Here is a 24,014-nt window from a genome sequence, read left to right on the forward strand (position 1 = left end):
ATACAGTAAAATTGCTGTATGATGAAGACTTCAGGACTCTTGTGCAACATGACCTGCAGGATTGCTCTGATATGGATCTGATCGAGGCATTTTCCCCCTTGGCCTCACCTTTTAGTGATTTGTAATAAAAACCTTAAAATGAGATCTTGTGTTATGCCGGCTATATATAGAGACATAATTTCTGTAAAAAGGTTCTTTGGGGACTGATCTGACAGGTTAAAAAAAAAAACAAAACCCAACAATCTAAATATGAAAGGTAATTAGGACCAGATGTGATAAACGATAATTTCCCAAAGAGAGACTATGGATCGATTATTCACACGTGACCTTTCCATCGAAGAAACTGGGTCATGAATTATAAGCAATTAATATACAGATAGGATAGGACATACAGGATATACAGATAGGATGAAGTCTGCTAAGAAATTTTCATACTTCAGAGCACTGTTGAGCAAGGACAGGTCTGTCGACTGCTACATCCTGTTCTTGTAAGGGAGATTGCAACACCATTGTGAGTTGTTTCCACATTATTTTAAAAAGCAGGACAGTGACGGCTTACTGTTGCTTATAATCGGAAAACTATGCTAAGAAGTCAAAGCCTTGATAGAACCACATTAAGGAGCAATTTCGCCATAAGAAGTGCCTTTTGGAAAAAGCAATGAAATGTTAATAAGCTAGTTCACACTTGTGCAGTTGTATTCTTAAAAATCTCTGGTCTTTATCATCCTGGAAATAAGCGTTAGCAGGAGGTTTTATTGTGTATTTATTTGAAACAAAACCAAGAACCACACGAAAGTGATGCTTGTGAGAGTATGTGTATATATTCATGCACTGAGTGCAAGTGAGGGAGAGACAAAAGTACGATAAGTGGCACAGAACTATGCTCACTAGTGTTTGCAAGCTTATTTCTAACAAACTTAACACTAAATCATGGATTTTAAACCAGCAAACAAACTTTGTGCTGAAAAAGTTTAATGTTTTGAAAGCACACCTGACTGCTGGGCACTTCCCAACCACGTCCAGATCACACTTCACTTCTGAACAATTTCACATCATGGTATATTGATAAACACTTCCAAATTATGTATCCTTTAACATTCCCTTACCTACTCAAGTAGCAATATTATAACTTAAATTCTGCATTTGTACAAACAACTCCTGAATGTCAGCTAACACAAGAACTTGATAATCAAAGCACACAGTGTTTATTGAATCCACACTATTCTTTTTTCGTCCTAATTTGTTAAAAGATTCAACAGTTAAGATTTTGAAAAATCATCTTGAAACTTTTCCCCTGAAAACCCTTACAGAAACAATCCACATTCTGATTCCAACCACAAATATAGAAAGACACCAGCAGGCTGGATCAGATGGGGGCAGGGGTGGGTGGGTTATGCCAAACCAAAAAGGGCAAAACAGCATGCTCAGCAGGAGATCTGACCACTGGACACTCAGTTCTCACTGTACTTGGTGACAAAATAGAAAAATATGGTGGAGATCAGAATAAAATTGTAATAAATAAATGTCAGGTCACGGCTGCAACTTTTGCTATAAATGGCACTGCTGTTTCACAGCTTCGCCATGACAATGCCAAATCCCGCTACTTACTTTTTAGTTTAGAGAAAAGAGACAGAAGGAATTTTTAAAAGCATTCGTGTGACATCAGGGTGTTAGACAATACAACAAGACAATAAGGAAAATATACAGCTGCAAGGAGAAAATTGTAAATACATTTAATCTTAATGTTTGTTCATGCACTTACACAATCTTATTTCTTTAATATTTTGCTTGAAACAGCACCTTTACAGAAACATTACGTGGTCATCTAACAGCTATAATAGAAGTCCGACAGGTTTCATCTCTCGTCTGTGCTGTGTATAAACAGCTGCCAATTAACCTCAATCTGCGCTAATTTTTGCACTAAAATGCATAACACCACAGCAATAAAAACCATTTCACGCAAGACACTTTTCTATGGAACAAGTAAACCTTTTCTATCTACCATATATATATATACCATTTAATATAGATGACATGCAACACTGTTACAAGTAACCCAGCGGTTTAGGAAGTGCACAGTACAGAAAAGCTTTCATTATTAACAATCACATCAGAATGACTGCATGCCTTTTCCTCCTTTTCGGAAATTAATTATCATAGTGATATTAAAACATTTTTTAAACATATAACATTAGTTGCTGTGCATATCACAATCAACCAACAGCTGAAAAAAAGGTATCTTGACAGCCATTTTTTTGTGTAGATAGTTTGACAGATATACGTAAATAAACCTTTGCCACACTAATTTACAAAGAAGCTTCTCCAACAACTAGAAACAGTGCTTAGGAAAGGGCTATGTGACGTGACAATAAGGACAAAAATACTTTCACATTCCTGATAAAGATAAAAAATTGCTGTGAAAGAAAGTCTATCTTTAATGCTTACATCTATTTGTGAGGTTTTACACCACATTTCTTGAATAGCTCCTGTTAAATATCTAGCTGTGTTAAGCTGTCTATTAACACCCTGGAGCACTAAATCTTGACTGCATCATTTAAGCAGAAATTAACAGTTGAAATTACTTTTGCTGTGTGTGTGGGTGTATGAGGGCAAGGGGAGTTGGGTGAGAAGAAAAGATAACAACAGCATCATTAATAGCATCTACAGCATCGATTTCTGATAAAAACAGGATCATAGTGAACGAAAACTAGTTATGCAACCACATGGGCATAAAAGTACCATACCAAACATGGGGTTAAAATAATGGGTGTTATTTGTAAACACATAAAAAAGACTTAAAGGAGCACATGCAAGAACACAAAACTAACTTAAAAAAGTGGGTACTGCCCACTGCAATTGGGAGCGAAAGCAGAATGCAAACATCTGAACCACAATACTGTCAGCTGAAGCCAGAAATAGGATGGAGCAATAGGGTAGGAGTGGCAAGGATGTGAATATAAATGTTCTTTTCTAGTTAAAAAAAAAAACCTCACTAAAAATGTTATTGTAGGACTACAACAAGATGACTAACTAGAAGCATTCTGCATGCACACACAGAGCTGATTTCACAAGACCATCACAAAAAGAATAAGCCAAGTGTTAGCAGTATTTCTACACATTATTACTGTCATTCTTGTCCATAAATTTTAAAACAAGCTAAATTAATAAAGACCATATAATGGTCATGGCTATGAACTATAATTGAAAATTAAATCTGCTATCAGTGTTTGAAACTCACACTAGACAGTGCATTTCAAAACGTGGGGAATATCAGTTTGCACCATACCACTTTTTATAGGTTTATAGAAAGCTGCTAGAAAAATAAAAGTCCGTTCAAAGTAGAGGAACTGTTGTTTTCAATGTTTAAAATACATTTTTTCAACATAGGGAGGCCCAATAAAATGAAAATGTTATTTCAAGAAAAAGGGTGTTAAATATTTGTGACCATGTGTAATACCATGTACAATATCATTTCTGATAACGGCTTTAAGTCCAACTAGATAAAAAATTTTTGTTTTTTTAATCCTGAAGTGCTTTCAATGGATATATTATTTAATGCTAAGCTGTAGTCAAAGCCATTTGTTTAACATAAGACATAAGATACTACCCCATGCCTAATATAAATCAAATACTGTAAACAGTATTGCATTAAGCTAGTGCAAAGCTTTTCAAAGAAATTTATACACAGGTGTCATAGAAAATGAAACAGCTCCTACCCAATGCATACACATACAAGCACGCAAACACACAAATATATAAAACCCCATAAATGTGGAGTGACTCAAATACACCGAAGTTTTGTGCACAAATTTTCATAAAACTTTATACAAGGCCAATTATTTTTTTTATTTAGAGAAATCTAATTTTCAATAGCTGAATGTGAAAAATAGTTTACTAAGACCTTTTTACCACTTTCCACTGTGAAATCTGGATGAAAGTGTCATCACCATCAGCTGCAGTTTCAATGTTCATATGGAAAAAGTTTAAAAAAAAATAGAATACATTAAAAGAAAACATTGGCCCAGCACATATATAGGCATGAGGAAAAAAAAAGGAAGTTATTGTTTAGTACTTTATATCAATGCCCCATTCCTTAAAAAAAATGCAAAATGTGGCACTTAAGAATATTGCTCAAACCTGTTATGTCTGAACAATCTGATAGGAAGCATTTACTTGCATTCATATGCAAATGCTGTCCACTCCAATCCCAAAACAGTTTTCAAGGGAATAGATAAACAGCACACTTTTGTTTTTTTCAACACATGCAACCTGCATTACCTAGCAGCCTCAGGACCGTTAAAAAACCGCATTCATTCTGAGGTTTTAAAAAGAAATCTCACGTCACAAAATTACTACAGCTGTCATGTGACCTGTGCACATCAACACAGCAGTGGCCTGTGAATAGTCAGCATCCAGTGAGTTAAACACAAGGGGATAAAGCTCAAGGGAATGAAAATAAGCGCCAAAGTCTGGTCTGATTATCATCAGCTAACATATCCATGTATTACAGGGTTAGTGGAGGTAAAAGTCATGTGTTCAGCTATAAGGCTGAAGCAAGAACACATACACACCATTTAGTATCCGCGATCATATGTAAATCTACAATGCCTCATCTAATTTTTTCTTGGTACAAACAAAAGCACAGTTTAATCACAATTACATTCCAGGTGTTGCAGGTTTTAACTAAATCTCAATCTTTTTATATGTAAGAATGAATGCACACAAAAATCAATATCTGACAATCTGTGAATGTGTATGCCACAACAATATATGTTCCTGTTTAAAATACTAACAGTTTTTTAAAAAAATATAAAATGACTCAAGCATAAAAAATGTTCTGTGACATACAGCTATGCTTCCAAAAACATGTGTGTGATAAACAGAGTATTAAACCAGATAACAGGAGTAAATTTTGTCTTAGGATATGCTACATGCAGTGAGCAAATATCACCATCATCGCAAGAATGGATAATTCCGTTCACATTCAGGACTCCTCAGAATATTAATTAATGCATAGAACATGTCCTCCCTCATTGTTTTTATTGTTACCATCATGATAAGCAGATAACCTTAATTCACATAATGATTTTCATCACCAGTAAACTGACCTATGACTTTTCAGCAATGAATTACTTTTATCATCATCTAAAATATGTGACCTTAGAAACTTCTTTTACAAGCCAATCAGTCTAACAAGAAAATTAAACTCAAAATTTCTGATACATTAATGAAACATTGTACTGTCATTAGTTTGTCCAAAAAAATGAAGTATTCTAATTTTTTGGGGAACAGCATATGTATACTGACTAAAATTCTAAATTATGATAGGATGTAAAAAGTGAATTTTTGATATATTTTCAAAAATGAGTATTACAATGTTGAAATGCTTTTATTCGGTAATTTTTTTCTCATATTTTATGAATTAGTAATCTGTAATGAACTAGGGGAATGGGAATTGGTGTTTTACAGTCAGCAACTAATGTGATATGGCAAAGCAGCCACAGATACCACATGTAGAGACAAAACAGCATGGTAAAGATGAGATCTTATCCAGGACAGCCAATCCTCGGTGCACTGCTGACAACTAAATGTCATCATCAAATAGTAAGCTTCGTTTAGTTTAGCCTTTAAACTGGAAAGATTTTCCTTCCAGGTTTTGATGGAGAAGTCCTTAAACTGACTTCATCAAAAGTAGAAATGATAAAATACTCTACGACAAAATATTTCTCTCTCCTTAATTTACTTGACTACAAAAAACTCTTATTGCATTTGTATTTACTTAAGGGAATGCAGTCACATGTACAGCAGAGTCCTTTCTTTTTATTTATGTATGATACAATCCTGGTTATTACTGTAACAAATATCAAAATTTAAAACTATGACTAACATACAACATTCTTTATCCATGAAAGCATGGAACTTTGACAAATTTCTAAGATGTCCTGTTGAATGTTATTTAATATTTTGAAAAATGTGGCAGTCACCTTTAGCATGGACCTGTATTTAATATATAAGTTCGTGCCTTTAGCATCTATCTGGCACCAGGTAAACATCAAGAATGCCCTAGTAGAGATGAAGAACAATGGATGATTTAGAAAACAAATTTACAAATAGAGTGAAAAAATGGAAATGTTTGTCCACAAAATGTTCCTGTACATTAGGAACTTTGTGCCAGCCTTCCAGAACGCAAACATCATCTCAAACTGTATGTACACAGAAATATATGCATACAACGCAGAGAATGAAAGAAGAAAACTAGACTAACCTAACAGCAGACTTTGAATATTAGGACTGCTGGCCTGAAAAGAACTGCGAACTTTTCAATGTAACAGGAATAATTACACTGATACATGCCTGTAAGAATATTATTGGTATTACCTAAACTGTGACAACTTTCAACTATGAAGCAGTATCTTCATTTTGAACTTACAGATTCATCATTTAAAAAAATTGCAAATTGGAAAGTAAATGTTTCTGCTCAATTTTTGAAAGCTTAACAAATTTCACTAAAATTTTAGTTATAACTCATTAATTAAGAACCAATTTAAAAGAGTTTTTATTCTACCAAAATATATAATATTATATGCCCATTAAATATTGAGTGATAAAATGAATATAGGTGATAAAATGTGAGGTAAATGTTAGATTTATCTTCAGTTTGTTAAAATCTATGCTCAAAGGTCAGGAATTGCCAAGTCAAACAATATGTGCCATTCTTCTTCCTTTCGTTTAGACTTTTTACCAGATTCAAGAGTGAAACTAATCACAAAGATGCTTACAAAACACTTAGTCCTTACATCGTCACAAAACCAAGTTGATTTTTTTTAAAAATAAATTTTGTTTGTGGGAAAAGCACAAGTGAATTCAACTATTAACTTCTGGAATTGAAAGTCGCAGCCAAAGTCAATGAAGCACTGCTGCAAAAGTAAGCTTGCCTCTGTGACCTCACAAAAGTGAAGACTTGTTTTCTTTCCAAAACACAGAAAAGAACTGTGATGCTAAAGGCTTGTATCCTATGGACAATTAACCAACAAATGATACCAAATCCTGTCATATGAAAACATTTTGCACTTAAGCAGTCCTTTTAAAAACAAATTCTCTGTGTTGATTTATCCTGGAATTTTTAAATACATCTATGGTTCTTCAAGTTCCAGTTTAATGGGTTTTTGAACAGGAAGTTTGATCAAACTTAATGCAACAAATAGATAAAACAGTAGGATGACAAGAACTTATCAGCACACCTATATGTCTTCCACACATTGTTGAATCAGTAACTTTTCAACATTTCTACTCTAACTGCACCAAAATCAATCATGCTGACTACACACAATAAAGAAAAAAAATAAGAAAGAAAGAGTATTAAAACCATACTTGAACCGCGTATTCTCTTATAAAAGCATGGCAAAAAAAAAACAAAAACAATGTTACCAGCGAAAGTACTCGAAAAAAAAAGTGCATCGAGTTAATACGCATTATTCTGTGCCTCACCAGGATGCACTGCTGCATTTAAAATTTTTCCCAAGGGTGCAAAAGCAGTGAAACATGCTTGACTGTATTAATGCAGATCAAACAAAAATCAAAACCAGGAAAGTTGGGGGGTTGAGGTGAATGCCCATAAAATCCCTTCTCTTAATTAACTGATGCCATCCCTCCACCATCACAAAAGTGCTTTACGTAGGCACTACATTGCAAACGCCTTCAGTACATTAACACATTTCTAAACATCTTTGTTATTTTTCTGTTGCATAGTACGGAACCAGGGAAACTGAAAAAAAATTCTTTCCCCTACTTTCTTTTCAAAATGTATACCATCCAAAACCAGATTTCCTGGGTATGTTTAACAAATGTTAAGCTCCCGTAAAGAAAAAGTGAAACCATGGGCAATAATGGCACAAAACAGTGTGTAAAATATCAATGACAGATCACTATGACATGGCATTAAGTAGTGGAAATGAGTTCCCAAGGACATTTTACATAGTCCTTACTTTCAGTTGTTTGCCCTGGCTTTACAGATATCTGTTCCTTTTGATATAAGACAAACAGACAAGACAGCCTTCATTTAGGACTAATGCTGGCAAATAATAAATAAAATAATAGGGTATTCAAAGCTGCATGGATAAACATTTATACATTAACTGGAATAAAAGAAAGCAGTTTCCATGAATTCATGAAGTTTCTCAATGGCAACTACTTTTCAATCTTACAGACAACATAGATAAGTACAGAAAAATTGCTTCTTAAGAAGATGGTATGGAAATAAAGCAGCACAATGAAAACAAACAAAACATGAATAATAAAGCAAATGACCTAATATTGTAAATGAACTGCAACAAGATCATTTGGCCACAGACTCACATAAATAACAAATCAATTTCTACAACACATATTCCGCAAGGAGACTGGAATGGCACAAATCTTCAAGGAACATAATACAGACATTACCATTATGTTTACAAAGCAAAATATGAGCGAAGACAAAAGTTAAACATCTGTTTGCCATAGCTGCCCCTGGTTAATAAAACAGAAGGCTTGGAAGTCTGTTGGCTCAACTGTACAGAAGTTACCCCAACACCATCTTCCATCCAGGTTAGAAGAGTGGTCATAAAATGACATGTTAGTAATTATATATCAAAACAAGTACAACCCACATGCATGCAAAAAAAAAAAAAATCCCCTATCCCCCTGTGATGATGCAATAATACTCTTGACTTTAAAGTCTACCAGATAACATATTGCTTGCTTTGATAACAAGTAGTCGCGTATCTGATTATTTACAAGTACTCATGCTGGCCAAGGTGGCTTTGTAAGCACTTGCAATCATCATCTTTCAATCCACATATTACAAAAGTATGCCTGGGACCAAAATCCACCTACACTATACAACCAATATATAGCTAACAGCCTGCATTCATGCACACACACAATGTAAGAGCATGGTCCAGTTTGCCCAAGCTAAAGACATTCAGCAGCAGAACACGTCAGCATATGCTCCACACAATTCTTAACATAATATAACCTGTATAGTCAGAAACAGATTTGTGCTAGATATTGCAAACAGTCTGGACACTAGGCATTCTGCAAAGTCTCTAGACACATGAAGTCAATGAGAATCACAGGAGAATCATACTGACCAGTAACACTCTGTCCACACATATAAGAGATAGCCAATGGGGTTTGACCACCAAGCTGTACATTACAGCACCTATATGACTACACCATATCCTTTACATTACTAAGAAAAAAAAAATTTAAATTGGAATAGCTTGTCTTCTCATTTCCCCAGTCTACAGCCAGCGTAGAAGATGGCTGGCTTAGCTGCTCGCTCGCACAAACCTAGTTTTTTGTGTACAAAAGGTTCGTGATCAAACGCGTAAATACGGAGCATAATACATGCAGCTTAACACCAGCCTATATAAAAAGAACACCTCACAATGTCCCAAAAGCTGCCTCAGAACATGTTTAAGTGCCCAGAATTTTGAATCTGAACTTCAAAAATTTGTTTAGACTACACATATATGTAATTGTAAGTAGCTGAAAAATGGGAACATTCAAAATAAGAGAAAAGGTCAGTTATCAACAGAATTTAGTTAAATATGAAGTGGACAGATGCTCATTGTCCATGCTACAGATGTTCCTTGATTTATGAGGTTACATCCAGGCCAATATTAAGTCAAAAATGCATTTATTACACCTACCCTACCAAACATTATAGCTTACCTTAAATATGCTCAGAACACTTAAATAAGCAATGAGCCTATGGTTAGGCAAAATCTTCTAACACAAAGCCCAGCATCACAAGAGGAAAAGATCAAAATTCAAAATATGGTTTCTACTGAATGTATAGGACAAATCTTAAGTCAAACCATCCAAGTCAGGAGACCATCTGTCTATGGTAAATTGGGGTGCAGAAGAACAGGCAACAACAAAGATGTCAGATGTTAGTTTGAAAACGTTCATCTTGAAATAACGCAAGCTGTTTTATCTTGTACATAAATGATGGTGAAGTTATATAGATCTTTAGGAGAGGATGTGTGAAACACCTTGTTGGAAGAAAACTTCTGACAACCGTGTGAACAATATCAAATAGATGAACAGCATACATGGAACACCTATCAAAGAATCACATTATGATTTGTAGCTTCTGGTCATTGGCCACTGGCTGCCATATATTTGTGACGTGAAAGGCAAGCATTAATTTTTTGGTGACCAAGCATGTTATTTTTGTGGATCAAAAGTGTGAAATGCTTGTTGCCATGGTCATTCAATCTTTTGCCGCTTTCTGGGATGTTAAACAATATAGGTGTCTTTCCATTACATTTTGTACAACAAATCATGAATAAAAATGAAGCTAGCATTCAAATACATGGAGCATAATGGTATTTACAATGGTGCAGTAATGAGAAGGCAAAAAAGTGTCATGGTAGTGAATAATTCATTAATCACTGTTGTACTTAACAAATGATGCTGATAATGCAAACGCTGGCTTAATTTTATAAGTGCTAAATGAATGTCGTAGACACTGGAAATGACAGAATATAAGGTGAAGTGAACGCTCATAGCTGATGTATGAACAGCTACATTTGTAATATGCACACATAGAACATAAAAATGCTGATACACGATAACAGTGAAGGTGACAACTCCAGTACATTAATGTAGGCACCAGAGAATTAAAAAAATTAATCGAGGAAGAATAAGGTAAGCTATCATACAGAGTGACTACAATGATAAGCAACTTATTGATTCTCAATAGCAAGTACTCATCTTAGAATGGTAAAATCACTAGTAAACATTCATCAACACACAACTAATAGCAGCTTCTACTTGTTCTGCTACTTTACCCTGCACACATTCCTGGCATGAGCACCATCAAACTGAAGAAGAATAAGACTAAATTGTAATTACAGCATGAACTTGGCACACATGGCATATTATAAAACCAACACTTTGCTATGAGGGAGTTCCTTCTTCAGCCTTTGTCTTTCAGCAGGACCAAGCATCATCATTATCATATAAATGGTCTGGGATTTAATTCCTAATGTCTCTAGGGTTGAGTGTTGGTGCTTAAATGTTATGTCAGCGATAGGGTCTGTATTAGGGAGAAGGATGATGATGGCAGCAAGGAAGCAAACCAGCACAAACTGTTTCCTCTTATTCACTATCCATATCTGTGAACTTAACACATTTGGTATACAAATGGATTATAGCAGGGAAAGTTGGTATACAAATGGATTATAGCAAGGAAAGTGAGCTCTTCCTTCATTCTCTCACCTGCTACACAATCTGCAGACTCCACCCAAAACTATCCAGCATGAAAGGTCATACTGGGCTATACAAGCCTAACAACTCTCAAACAGACAAATGCATTCCTCTCATATCTATTGTTCTGGATCATCTCATCAGATTGCTTGTCAGGACATGCTACTCATCCTAGTGACACTACAAATGTGTGTGTATATATATATTCTTGCCAGTGTGGATTGTTCTGTGTCGATTCTTGTATTTGATGAGCAGCCAATACACATTTGCACATACTGAAAGAAACCTATGAATGACATACAGAAAAGTTAGTGACTTTCCTCCAAAGGGATAGTACAAGAACAGAATACAGTTTTAAGACAGATTATTCTGCATGATCCAGTTGTCAGCAAAGTATGGCAAAATCTGATCTTCATTCTTTCTCACATTAACTATATTTTTTGCTTAAACAAAGCCTGTAGGTGCTCCCTTTGCATTAAGTATATTTAAAAAAGACTACACAAAAGCAACATGCAAGTTAACGTAAGCACATTTCCCATTTGTCTTAAAAATATTTATGTATATAATCAGGGAAAAGTTGAAGGAAGTAGCTATTTAATGCTGGTGTTGCAAGAATAAGTGAAGTGGGAAATAATGAGACAGAATGGGAATGTACATGTCTTCCATAGCTAAAAGCAGGTTTACAACAGAATGTCAATAATTATGATGTGTTCAACACATCAGTCACCAGCAACCCAAAACCAATTGTCAGCTGCCAAACACAAAACCCAGACTGATCCATGGTAAAGTCTCTCCAAGTTCTAGTACCACTTGGCAGTCTATAGAGTCCTGCAATCGGAATTTAGTGGTGATGTCAAAATGCCTCAGCTGCAGATTTGATTGTAGTGGGTAGGGAGGGAAGAAGATGAACCGATTTCTCCAGATTGTGTCTGCTCAAAAATCAGACCATACATTGCACTTCTTGGACAAAAACTGTTTACAAACAGTTTAAGCACCAAAACCAGACATCAATCAAAACTCTGACAACCACCTCATTTGGGAGATGGAGGCACCACTGTTATCAGGTCTGTCTTACTGCCCTTTCCAAGAAAGTAATTGTTTTTAATGTCTGAAGATGACCAACTGACAAAATTCACACTTCCAACAAATTGGTAAATGATGGTTTTTGTTTTTTTAAGCAAATGACGTAGAACTTTTCCTGGGCTGCCGATGTGCTGCACTTTTCCTAGTTTGTTCAGAAAACTCATCATCTTATAGGAACATGCATTAATAAGATGGGGCATCTCATCACACGCAAATTTTGTTGTCACTTCCTCCATGCATAGTATACTTGCCACACAAACCCATTCACATTTTTAAGTCGCTCCAACCCACAGTATGTTAGCAAGCTAACATGGGTGAATGCACTTGGTAAACACACTGCATAAAGAGCACCGATATGAACTGTTAGTCATCTTGACATTTATAATCCACCATGCACAATATGCTTTAAACACATGAAAGGCAGATTAACACAAACATACAAGTCAATCTGCTTTATAACAGCGTACTTATCTCTGTTCAGTTCACAACATGCATCATCTTTTGTATCCTTATCACAAGTTGCCTCGATCCCTTTTAGACAGGAGAATATTTTTGGCATCTATGTGGTATTGGAAAATGGTCTTGATTCCAAGTAGAATTTTCATGGATTCTGGTCACTTTATCAAACACATTTTCTTTCTTCTGGGTAAAGCAATTTTTGCTTAGTTCCACCCTACTTCACCCAATTGAACAAACCACCACCAGCAAATTTTCCCAATTATTATATACTTCAGCATATCTTTTTTGAGTGTTTCTTAAGTTTCACACCATTTTCTTCATGCCACTTCTTTTCTTGTGGCTCACCATGAAATCCTACACAAAAGCAAACTCAGTATCTGTCAATCAAATTAGTTTACATTCTCACTAGCAAGGCCACTGGTTGCACTTTTAATGCACCCTACAATCCCATTCAACTCACACCATTTTCATTTGTGGAGTTTCACTTTAAGTGTAATTCCTTCAATTCAATTCTCCTTCGCACAAAGGGCACAGCCATATTAAAAAAAAAAAGGTTGGGATCTAATCTACGAACACTCTGATTAACTGAAATATTCAAAACTGAGTAGTTACATAATGATAAAAATATTCAGACAGGCCCTGGTAATGGCAACGCTATTGCTTCACGAACTGATAACAACAGTGATATATCCTGGTACAGTTGCCATTTTTGTCCAGTGAAGGCCTGGTATTACTATGCATTTGTTTACTAAAATTCCTGATGGCTGGCCTGGCTGTCTGCCAAAATGCTACTCCAATCCATTAGGCTGTGTTCACAACCACAATGATTCATTAGACATGTTACATTTTTACAAGTCATTCTGTGGTTAAAAATATCATTTTCTCAGCAGATCCACTCACTATGGCGACACTTCAGAACCTTCAAATGCACCTCTATTGTAAAGCTCGATGAGCCTCCAGCACAGCCTCCTCTTAGCAAGTTTTGTGCCAAGAATGTATCCAATTGCCTACAAACTTTTGACATTCATTGTCTGAGGATTTCAGTTAATCAGTTTATATACAAGGTACAGATAAAAACACACTTTGCATCTTGTTTGTCAGTCTACTTGAGTCTACTACCTAAAAGGTAATGTATTTTTTTTCATACACTCTCTAATGCTGCCAACTGTACTTTGTCCATTCTGGCTAAACAAAAGCTGATATAATTTGGCAGTTTTTATAAAGAGATGATGTTAAAAAATGATATGAACATGTCTATGCCATTAAATTTAGGCATTCTATTACTAAAATTTAAAACCCTTTTTCAGAGCTGTAGACAGAAATCATGTCACAAACATACAGCTTTATGTCAAAAAGACTACACCTCAGGCAGAGCCCACAAGTTAAGAATTTGACATTTATCAGATTCATGCATTTGCACCCCAAACTTGCCACTATTGTACAAGCTCTGAACACATTACCAGCATGACCATCAACATAAAACCAATAACTACATCACCATCTGTTTATGGCGATCAATAAATTCTCTAATACAAAAATACAAACAGTTTTTAAGACTGAGCAACTGTGTTTCCTATCATAGTAATATGGCAGCAATGCTAATATTCCATCTACAATTCCAGGCATCGTAAGAAAAGATTTAACTGCCTGGGCATTAATGTTTAAAAAAAATAAAAAGGTACATGATGGGTGGAATGTACATGGAAATTTGCATGGAAAGTTCAAATTCTTCTGCCTTCATGCTCACCTACATGAAGAAACATGTCCAGTATTTTCACTTCAGCTGCTCAATTGTGAGTAATCTAAAAAGATTTAAGTACATGCAGTTAAATGCGGTGAACTGAAAGGCAGTTTTTGACATATGTGAAATCGCTGAGAAAAAGAGCTTCTGATTCTGGCTCAAATCACACTTCTGACTAGTTCCAATGACCCCTTATTACCTCTCTGGTGACAAAGCAGAATTATCAACGTTTTAGGACAGGGGTGCTTGACCTTCGGGAAATTATTGGCCAACTTGGACATTTACAACAAAGGAAAAAATTTCTTGAGTGAAAAAAAAACCCCACTTCAAATCAACTGTAGTGTTGCTGCATGCACTGTATTGATTCTTTTCATGTTTTGACTTGAAAATATTCCCCATGAGAATTGTTTGGAGAGTCTGAAATGAATATATTTCTACTTGAGAGTACTGCTGGAGGATTGTATAATTAAGAAAATGGGAACCAATCATTAAAATGAACATATTTAGCTGTTGGTATGATACTTTGGCTAACCTACCCAAAGTCTGCCAAAAAGGTGACAGCAAAATCTGAAAAAGCTGATCAAGATATTTTGGTCAAAATAGGGGAGATATAACAATCAAAAACTATATTATGCCCTTAATTTTTTTCATTTAATCACAAGGAACATCTAGCTACACTCTATTTTGTGCTATTTTTTTATATATAAAACAAGTGTTTTGGAGGCTTAACAGGGGCTACATTTAAGGGTCTGGCAGCCCATGGGTTAAGCACCCCTGTTCTAGGAGACCACAACTGATCAGGTATGATAGCTGCTGCAAGATGCTTAATAAACTGCTATCTGATTTCCTGTGACAATATTTTTCACATCACAGTGTGGCCATGCTGAAGTTATGCAGAATTACTTCAAAAAGTTCAAAGCAAGCTTTCAGTTATGATGATTGTCATTTAAGACATTCAGTCCTCCTTAAAAGAAGCCTCCCTGAAGAAACCAAAGGTTTCTATACTCAAAAGATAGTTCTTTTCAGTTCCTTTGCTTCATAGCTTCAATTGAGAGCAATGTAGAATTTGTGGCAAAATGGAGGACTGTATTCAATTCCTACCTTCTGAAAAATTCCACTAGGTAGGCCTACATCACACAAGTACTGTTTCCCACAGGAAGAGGGAAGATCAAGAGGTAAAACCAGACCTAGGGCCCAGTGTGATGGGAAAGCAGAGCCGTCAACACTAGGATCAAATGCCAAGCATGGAGTTCGCCGGGACTGCACCCAAGATGAAACTGAGTTATACCAGTCTTGACAAGCTAGAAGATTTGGTCCATGCGTGTCCAGTGCATTGATCACCATATCTACTGCTTTGCTTGGCAGATCTGTAACAAGGTCAAGAAATTTCCTGTACATAGCCCTGCCAGCAGATACGCGAGATTTAAAAACAACTTTTAGGGTTGATCAGCAAGATTTTGTTGATCTGTGTATTGTATGTTTGCATGTATCTGAATGGCTATGGACTTTATGGTAACACAACATAATGTCTGGCATGTAGAAAGATAAGTCTATGGGATATCACCTCCTGCCATTTTTTAAAAGATATTTTTGACCATAACCCAACGATAAATTTATGACCAGCACTAGTTTTTATCTGCTTCTGCTTGTCAGATATAGAACTGACATGAAAATGCCACTTATACAAATGAAAGAACAGATACCTTTGACCTTGGTGACATGCTTTGCTGAAGAAAACTCCAAAAGTTTAAGTTCATTCTTTAATGATTGATCTGTCTGTTGAAAGACTTGGGCAAATACTATGACGTCTGTGCCATGGTTGGACAGCTGCCGGGCACAATTCACTCCCAGTGCCCCCTGGAAGTGAGGCCCACAAAGGAAGACAACTGTGGGACGTTGATGATCATTGGTAGGAGTCAGTCTTAGAGAAGACATTTCAAAAATAAGTCATTAAATCACAGTTTAAACAGGCACTCACAAATAACCCTCATTTACAAAGTTGACCAATTCTTCTTGAATCTGCATAGTGCAAGAATGCATTTACTTTTTACAACAAGCCAAAAAAAAAAAAGATTTTCCTCCATAAAAACTAACCTGAAATGACTAAAAAGAACTGCATTTAGCATTATTAGAATTGCATTATTTAGAAATTCTTTGGTGTTGCCATTAATTCCAAATCTACCCAGCCTACTTAGTATCAAGCATCATATAAGGGTAGAGGTCCCTGGGCACAACATAAGTTTAGTTTATGGTTTTTTTCCCCCCAAAAAATTACATTGGCTCTCTTTTGTGGTGATGTAAAATACCTGTGACTTCCTCCAAGTAGCTGCATAATCATTTCAGCTGCAGATCTCCCAAACATTTCAATGATTCGCTCCTGTGTGAAGCCCTGCTGATATGCTGCCTCAACGATGTGATTCCTCAACTCTAAAGAAACACTAGGTACCAACAACCCAGAATCTAGGATGGGAAAAGGGAAACAAATCTGTTTTGTCAATCAAGGCATTAAACAAGTATCTCTTAACAAATGAGTAAAGGTGACTCCCCTACCATTTTGTCAACTCTTTAAATAGCAGGACTGAAAACTTACAAGGGTAAACACTACAATTTTGTTTTTAAAATTAGTCAAGTGACATTAGGTGAGTTCACAGGCATCAAACCGATACCAGGATAAAATGAAGTGAACATTTATTACAGTTTCTCTTTCCATCTTAACCAGCAGACTTTGTCAAAATAGACAGCTTAAAAGTTAGAACTTTTTAAACAAGTGCATACCTAATCACAATGGTAATGCCCTAAATTTTCAGGTTTTGTTCATAGACTTTAAATTCATGATGACAAGCAAGGAACTGACTAAATACTGTGAAGGAAAATGATTATTTTTAAACAAATATATCTCTCTCTGCCCCTTAACTGTGACATAGAGGAAACAAGATGAGACAGCAATGGTGAGGGTGTGCCCCTTTCAGTAGGTCCTCTCTCCACACATTCCTGGAGTAGCGTGATTTGAGCAATGTGTTGTGGAGAACGACATTGCCACTTGATGGTGGTGAGCAAAGGTTCCTGGGAACAAACCAGGGCAGTGACCAGAATATGAACAAATGTTTGTTTTCTGTTCCCTGTAGGAGATTTGGAGCAGTCTTTAGAAACATTTCATCCTGAATCTTCCTCTCCATTTAGGTCAGCAGGGTCCACTTTTTAGCTGTACAGAATGATGGGAGTGACCAGTGAATCTGGTTTTGAGGGTTATACTCCTGCTGTCCCATACCTTGTTCAGCCTTCCCATTGCTGCCAACGGTGCTGTAATTCTTTGACAAACACACGCCATCCTATGAAAGAATTGCTCCCAGGTAGTTAAAACTCTGCACCTCGTCAAATTGCACACCATTCAGATAGATCTCTGTTTTTCCTTGTCTGACAGCGTTGACCATTGTTTTGCTCATGTCCATGCTGATTCATGCATTTGATGTCCATCCCATATGAACACCAAATGAATGCAGACCCTTAAATCCAGTTTTGCTGACTGAATATGACAGCCTTGTTTCTACATGGTGAAAATGATTTTATCCAACTTTCTTTTCAAGACATGCCAATGTCCAACAAATATTGCATTTATAAAAAATATTGTTTAATAAAATTTGCTAAATGGCCTTATTTCACAAGTATATCACAGGATATTGATATGTATAAATATCAGCACAGAAAGTATTTTAAAAATATTTACATCACAAATCCAAACTCACCAGTGTAAAATTCTTTATTTGTAGCACCAGGTAGTCGAATTTGACGCTTTTCTGTAGGTTGGGAAGGCAAGACATTTTCATTATGACGATACTTGGCAGGTTTTCGTTCTACTGGGGACTCCGATGAAATGATCCCATTTTCAATTTCTTCAAACACAGCTTTCTTATCAAACAACGCAAGATTTTTCTCAAAATCAAATTCTGTGAGGAAAGATTCTGCTGGTGCACTGAAACAGTCTTCCCGCTGACCACCTTTCTTGGTTGAACGCTCTATTTTTTTTGGAGTACTGATCTTTCGATTTTTTGAATCAGGTGTTCGCCTGTTGCTTTCCGAGGCTGAAAAATATAAAAGATGTCAGCCAAATTCACAGCTTCTTCTATGTCTTTTATGCTTGTTTGAAAAATAAAATTATCCTGCTATTAAAAAAACAAAGCCTCCTGTTTCCATAACTCTTTATTTTTTCTTTTTAGAAAACACTCTTTTTTACATTCTGATTTTGAAAATGGACCTCTTTTTATCTGAGCGATCTGTTGTTCAAATATAAAGTATGTTATTCTGTATCATTTTCTGCTGGTACCTAAAAAAAAGTATTATGACATTTTAAATTTAAAAATCATGACTTGTAGGATAAATTTACTTCAAAGATGAATGTACCTGAATTCCTCCTCTGTCGAAATTCTTGTTCTGGTGTCTGTCGGGTCTTTCCTTGTGAATCACCATCTTGGACAAGTGCCCTCCTAACATGTTTCCCATTCGTGGCCTGAGACAGGTTAGCTACAGGACTTATACCAGTGTCTGCATTCCTGTTTAAAGAGTTGTTTGTCTTGTTTCCTTCAAGGAATCCAGTTTTTGGCACACCACATGCATGCACCACTTTTACAGGGGATGGACATTTGGGAAGAACAGACTGCAATGTCTCCTTGGACAGACATGATGGAGTTGAAGCTTTATTGACAATATCATGAGCCTCTTCTCTTGTTTTCAGTATCTGAAGATCTTTGATGTCTGATGCACTGCACAAAGAAAGGGGAAGTCAAGAAACTTTGGGGTGTCTTTTAAATTCTTAAACAATTCATGTCCAAAGGTTATTTTTAAATTCAATATTTAAACTATTTCCACCCAATTATGTAACAATTTAAAAGACAAAGACCGCAAGACAATAGCAAACAATGCAGGACAAATTTACCGCTGGATGAAACACTTTGAAAAGATCCTGAATCGATCTCGTTCACCAACTTTACATGACATACCACCAGCAACTGAACAACTTCATGTCAACACCAGCCCTCCCACTAAGACAGAAATCATCAAAGCTACCAAAAGCATGAAAAGTGGATAAGCAACAGACCCGGACGGCATACCCCCAGAAGCATTAAAGGCAGACCCAGAAACAACAGCAACATGTTTACAGCCACTTCTACACAAGATCTGTGAACAAGAGCTAGTTCCAACAGACTGGAAACTAGGCCACCTGGTCAAATTACTGAAGAAAGGAGACCTCTCTCAGTGCAACAACTTGTGAGGGATCATGCTGCTGTCCATCCCCAGTAAAGTCCTATCAAGGACAATTCTAGATAGACTGAAGAAGGCACTAGACAAGAGACTGAGACCAGAACAAGCAGGGTTTTGCCAGGATAGGTCATGCACTGACCACATTGCCATCATTGTATCATCATTGAGCAGTCCATTGAGTGGCAGTCCTCCCTCTATATAACTTTTGTGGACTTTGAGAAGGCATTCGACAGTGTAGACAGGAATGTCATCTGGAGGCTGATGATCCACTATGGTATTCCACCTAAGCTCATAAACATTATTCAGGGATTGTACGAAGACTTGTCCTACCAAGTTATTCACAATGGTAAACTCACTAAACCTTTCATAATGAAGACTGGCGTGAGACATGGTTGCAATTTATAACCAACAATCTTCCTGAGCAAGACAACCTAAGACAACAACACCAGTATCCAGTGGTACTTCACCAAACAGCTGGAAGACCTGGACTTTGCAGATGACATTAGTCTCCTATCTCATCAGCAGCAACATGCACAAACCAAACTGAGTAAGCTAGCAGAGGAAGCAAAGAAGACTCGCTTAAAGAAAGAAGACCAAAGTGATGAGAATCAACAACAAGCAGGAACTCCCAATCAAACTTCAAGGAGAGAACACCCTGGAAACAGACTGCTTCTCATATCTGGGGAGCATTTCAACAAGGATGGTGGAGCGGACGATGACATCAAAAGCAAAATCAACAAGGCCAGTCGTGCTTTCAACAGCCTACACCCCATCTGAAACTCACCAGCATTATCCTTCTGCAGTAAGACCCACATCTTCAACACCAATGTGAAGGCTTTCCTACTGTATGGTTCTGAAACCTGGAGAGTGACAAGTACTATCAACAACAAGCTCCAGACCTCTACCAACTAATGCCTCTGCCATATTCTGCAGCCTGTGGAAAAGAACCAACCAGAATGCCACTAGCCAAGACATCAAAAAGCCCAAATGGGGCTGGATAGGACACACTCTGCGCAAACCAGCTGATACCATTGCCAAGCAGACACTTGACTGGAATCCTCAGGGGAAGACCAAAGCAGACTCGGAAAAGAACAGAAGAAAGCGAGGCAAAGGATGTTGGAACTACATGGGCCCAACTGAAGGGTGCCGCCCAAAACCGAGTCTGCTGGCGAGGTGTTGTTGCGGCCCTATGCTCTTCAAATGTAACATTTTTTGCCTTTTATAAAAGCTATTTTAATGTACTGCAGACATCTTAACATTTTGTGAAATGCTTCGTCTTACTGAAGGCTAAATTACTTAACTCTGATATTTTCACACAAGATATAAAGAACTATTAAAAAAAAAAAGTATATAATAAAAAGACTCCTTACCATATCGTGATGTTTTCAATATTTGATTTGATACCATTGCGGAAAGCCTGGCTAATGGTTACAGTCTGTTCTGAAGAGTCAATTGCAGTGACCTGTCCTTGGTAAAATCCAAGGGTAGGCCCACAGTTAATGGACACTATGCTGCCTATCCAATCCAAACTCATCTGCACATAAAAAGTCATGTTACATGTCAGGGATCTGCAGCACAATAAGTAACTAACCTGGCATGAATCGAACTTATTTTGCACAGTCCAACCAGGTAGCATTTTTGCTTTTACTGACTACTCATTCATGGTCACTAAAAAGAAATTACTGTCTAAAAATTCAACAACAAACAAATTCTTAAAAAAAAAAAAAAAGAGTTTGTCCTGTCATATTAACTGGTTTTTGTAAATATCTAAATAAACACTTAATAAGTAATACCAGTGGCATGTGCATACACTACAGTCTTCACAACCATAACATACATATGCATTGGTTTATCTTCTTTCGGGTTCTTGGTAGTAAAGACCAGCCATTACAATGTATCATGCATGATTTCAAACTACATAAATTCAGCAATTGGATGAACTTCACACATTAACTAGAAATGATACCAGCACCAGATTTTCTTTAAATTTTTCATGCTGTCTGCCAAGTCACTCTATGGCCATCACTAAACAGTGCCACGGATCAGAAATGTGTGCAAGAAAAGAGCCAAGTATAAATACATTTAAAATAATTTAGTTTAGGTTGTCTTGTTGTTTTCAATTTGGCCTTCTGTGCCAAGCTCTTTGTATTGCTACTTGGTGTGTGCTATAGTGGGGAGGACACCAGGTACACAAGCATGGTGTGGAATTCCTTGTACACAGGGAAGTGGTCAGAGACCTCATCAGCTGTATACCCATATCCAAAAAGCTAATCACCATTGCTGTCTCTGGGCACAGTCACAAGTCATATCCCTTCCAAAAAAAAAAAAGAGAGAGAGAAAAAAGAGCAACAGCAAACAGTGCCAGAACTATGGAACAATGAGCCTAATCAGCCAACCAAGCACGACTCTTGAAAGTAATATGGAACTTTATTAGTACTATCACAGAGGAGCTGCTAGGAGACGAACAAGCTGGGTTTCTGATAAAAAAGAATCTTCAGCATCAGCAGGACCCTATCACAGCTTTAATGACTTTTAAAAGGTTTTTGGCATAAGGAGTCATGGCATGCGATGCCTAATTTCAATATGAGTCCAGTCATGGCCACTGGCGATGGCAAAGCAGATATTACATAAATGGTTGGTTGGTTGTGTTTTACGCCATGCCAACAACTAAGGTACATCAGTGGGGTATGGCTCGAAGAAGTAAACAGCTTTAAGTATTTGGGAACCACCCTCTCCAAAAACATCAGCTCCATGACAGATATCTACATCAGGATTGCAACAACAACAGTGGCAATGGCTAGGCTGTATAAGGTTTGGACCCTGGTTGCCAGTAAAGAGATAAGAATCCAGGCATCTGAGAACAAGTGTCTGAAGAGGCTACTCCAGATCTTATTCGGAGAATATAAAACCAATGACTTTGTAAGATGCACAGTTGACACACTTGTAGGACACCAGGAATTCCTGCTTGCAAAAGTATAGTGGTATAAGCTGGTCTGGTTTGCCGATGTGACCTGGACTGATACTTCAATGAAGACTGCCCTTCAAGACTGCCCTTGGATGGATGTTAACACTATGGTGGACAGAGGAGGAACTGGTTTATGAACATGAAGAAGTGGACTGGTCATCCTGCTCACTATTGCTCAAGGCAGTCTTGAGTGGTTGGCCTTGTCAGCTATTGTCTCTGTGTGCTTCCCCAACTGACCGATCCCAGTCAAGGACGAATGAATGCATAAAACAACTGCAAACTGCAGTCATCTCAGAAAAGCAAAATAAGGTATTACAAATAAGTCTGTTCAAAAACACTCACTGCTTTACTCATACTATGGTGCGGTCTGAATGTACAACAGATACTGCATTGCTCCCTTCTAGCATAGCCAGAATCTAACTCTGGCAGAATTTGTTTAACTAGTAATACTAGTGATCATGCTCTTAAAAAATAGTGACAGCAAAGAAACTCATGCTGGACACTCTATTGTGACCTCTGAAATGAATAAAAGAAATTCATAGACGAGGTGGACAGAAAATGAAAGTGAAACAAACACTGATTTACTTCAAGCCACCCTTAATTCCACTGCAGTCTACATCAGCTATTTCTGCATTATATATTTGTGCCAGTATTGCCAAAAACTTCCTCAGCACAGAAACTTATTTCATAACAATTTGTTTTGTTTGTTCTTCAGCTACTCCGTTATTTCACAACGAAAGCAGACCGCTCTATCACGCATGTCTTTGAGGGGGTAATAAATACACAATATTTGATTATATAAAGCAAAAAACTTACGGTTACTTGATGAGTGTAGTTCTTTCAATGTAGAAAAAAAGTTAGTGTTGAGAACAGTCCAGTCTGTGCTCGTTTTAGCACACCTCTCCTAACCGAGTCTTATTTTTTAATCACAATCTTTTTACAGACATGACCTATTTTCGATACAACGACAAAGTCGCATGCAACACGTTCAAGAACACTAAATAACACTAGTTTAAAGTATTTAATTACATAAATTATTACTTAATAAATTAATATAACTGCATAAATTATGTTAAAAGCCTTTTACATATATTACGAAATACTATGATTTATGAAAGACGTAAGCAATGAGTTGCTAAGCTAGAATCAGTAGTAATTCCTAAAGGCTTGTTCTCATAGTTGTGTTGCATCTATTACAAAATTGATTAAAAATATTATAAAAATTAAAGAAATTTTTTGCAACAATAAACC

The 24,014-nt window shown here is 36.7% G+C and overlaps 1 protein-coding gene across 1 annotated transcript; it reads right to left on the bottom strand.

Moving 5' to 3' along the window:
• Positions 1-955: 955 nt before the first annotated feature.
• On the bottom strand, positions 956-23,741 carry LOC112553784 (enhancer of mRNA-decapping protein 3-like). Its single transcript, XM_025221230.1, has 7 exons — positions 23,580-23,741; positions 21,169-21,332; positions 18,941-19,299; positions 18,286-18,621; positions 16,849-17,002; positions 16,246-16,463; positions 956-15,909 (listed from the first exon to the last, which is right to left on the bottom strand). Exons 2-7 carry the CDS (start codon positions 21,330-21,332, stop codon positions 15,587-15,589), a joined length of 1,554 nt encoding a protein of 517 aa, XP_025077015.1. The 5' UTR covers positions 23,580-23,741; the 3' UTR covers positions 956-15,586.
• Between the last annotated feature and the right edge of the window lie 273 nt (positions 23,742-24,014).

The sequence above is a fragment of the Pomacea canaliculata genome, linkage group LG13 (assembly GCF_003073045.1).
Source record: "Pomacea canaliculata isolate SZHN2017 linkage group LG13, ASM307304v1, whole genome shotgun sequence".
In the NCBI taxonomy this organism is placed as follows: Eukaryota; Metazoa; Mollusca; class Gastropoda; order Architaenioglossa; family Ampullariidae; genus Pomacea; species Pomacea canaliculata.

Excerpts from the sequence above, each read along its gene's own strand:
- LOC112553784 (XM_025221230.1), bottom strand. The coding sequence starts at position 21,332 with ATGAGTTTGGATTGGATAGGCAGCATAGTGTCCATTAACTGTGGGCCT. Across the intron at positions 17,003-18,285 it reads AAATAAAGAATTTTACACTG|ATTCTGGGTTGTTGGTACCT; the intron begins GTGAGTTTGGAT and ends TTCCCATCCTAG. Across the intron at positions 15,910-16,245 it reads GCATGTCACCAAGGTCAAAG|ATCTGCCAAGCAAAGCAGTA; the intron begins GTATCTGTTCTT and ends ACCTTGTTACAG.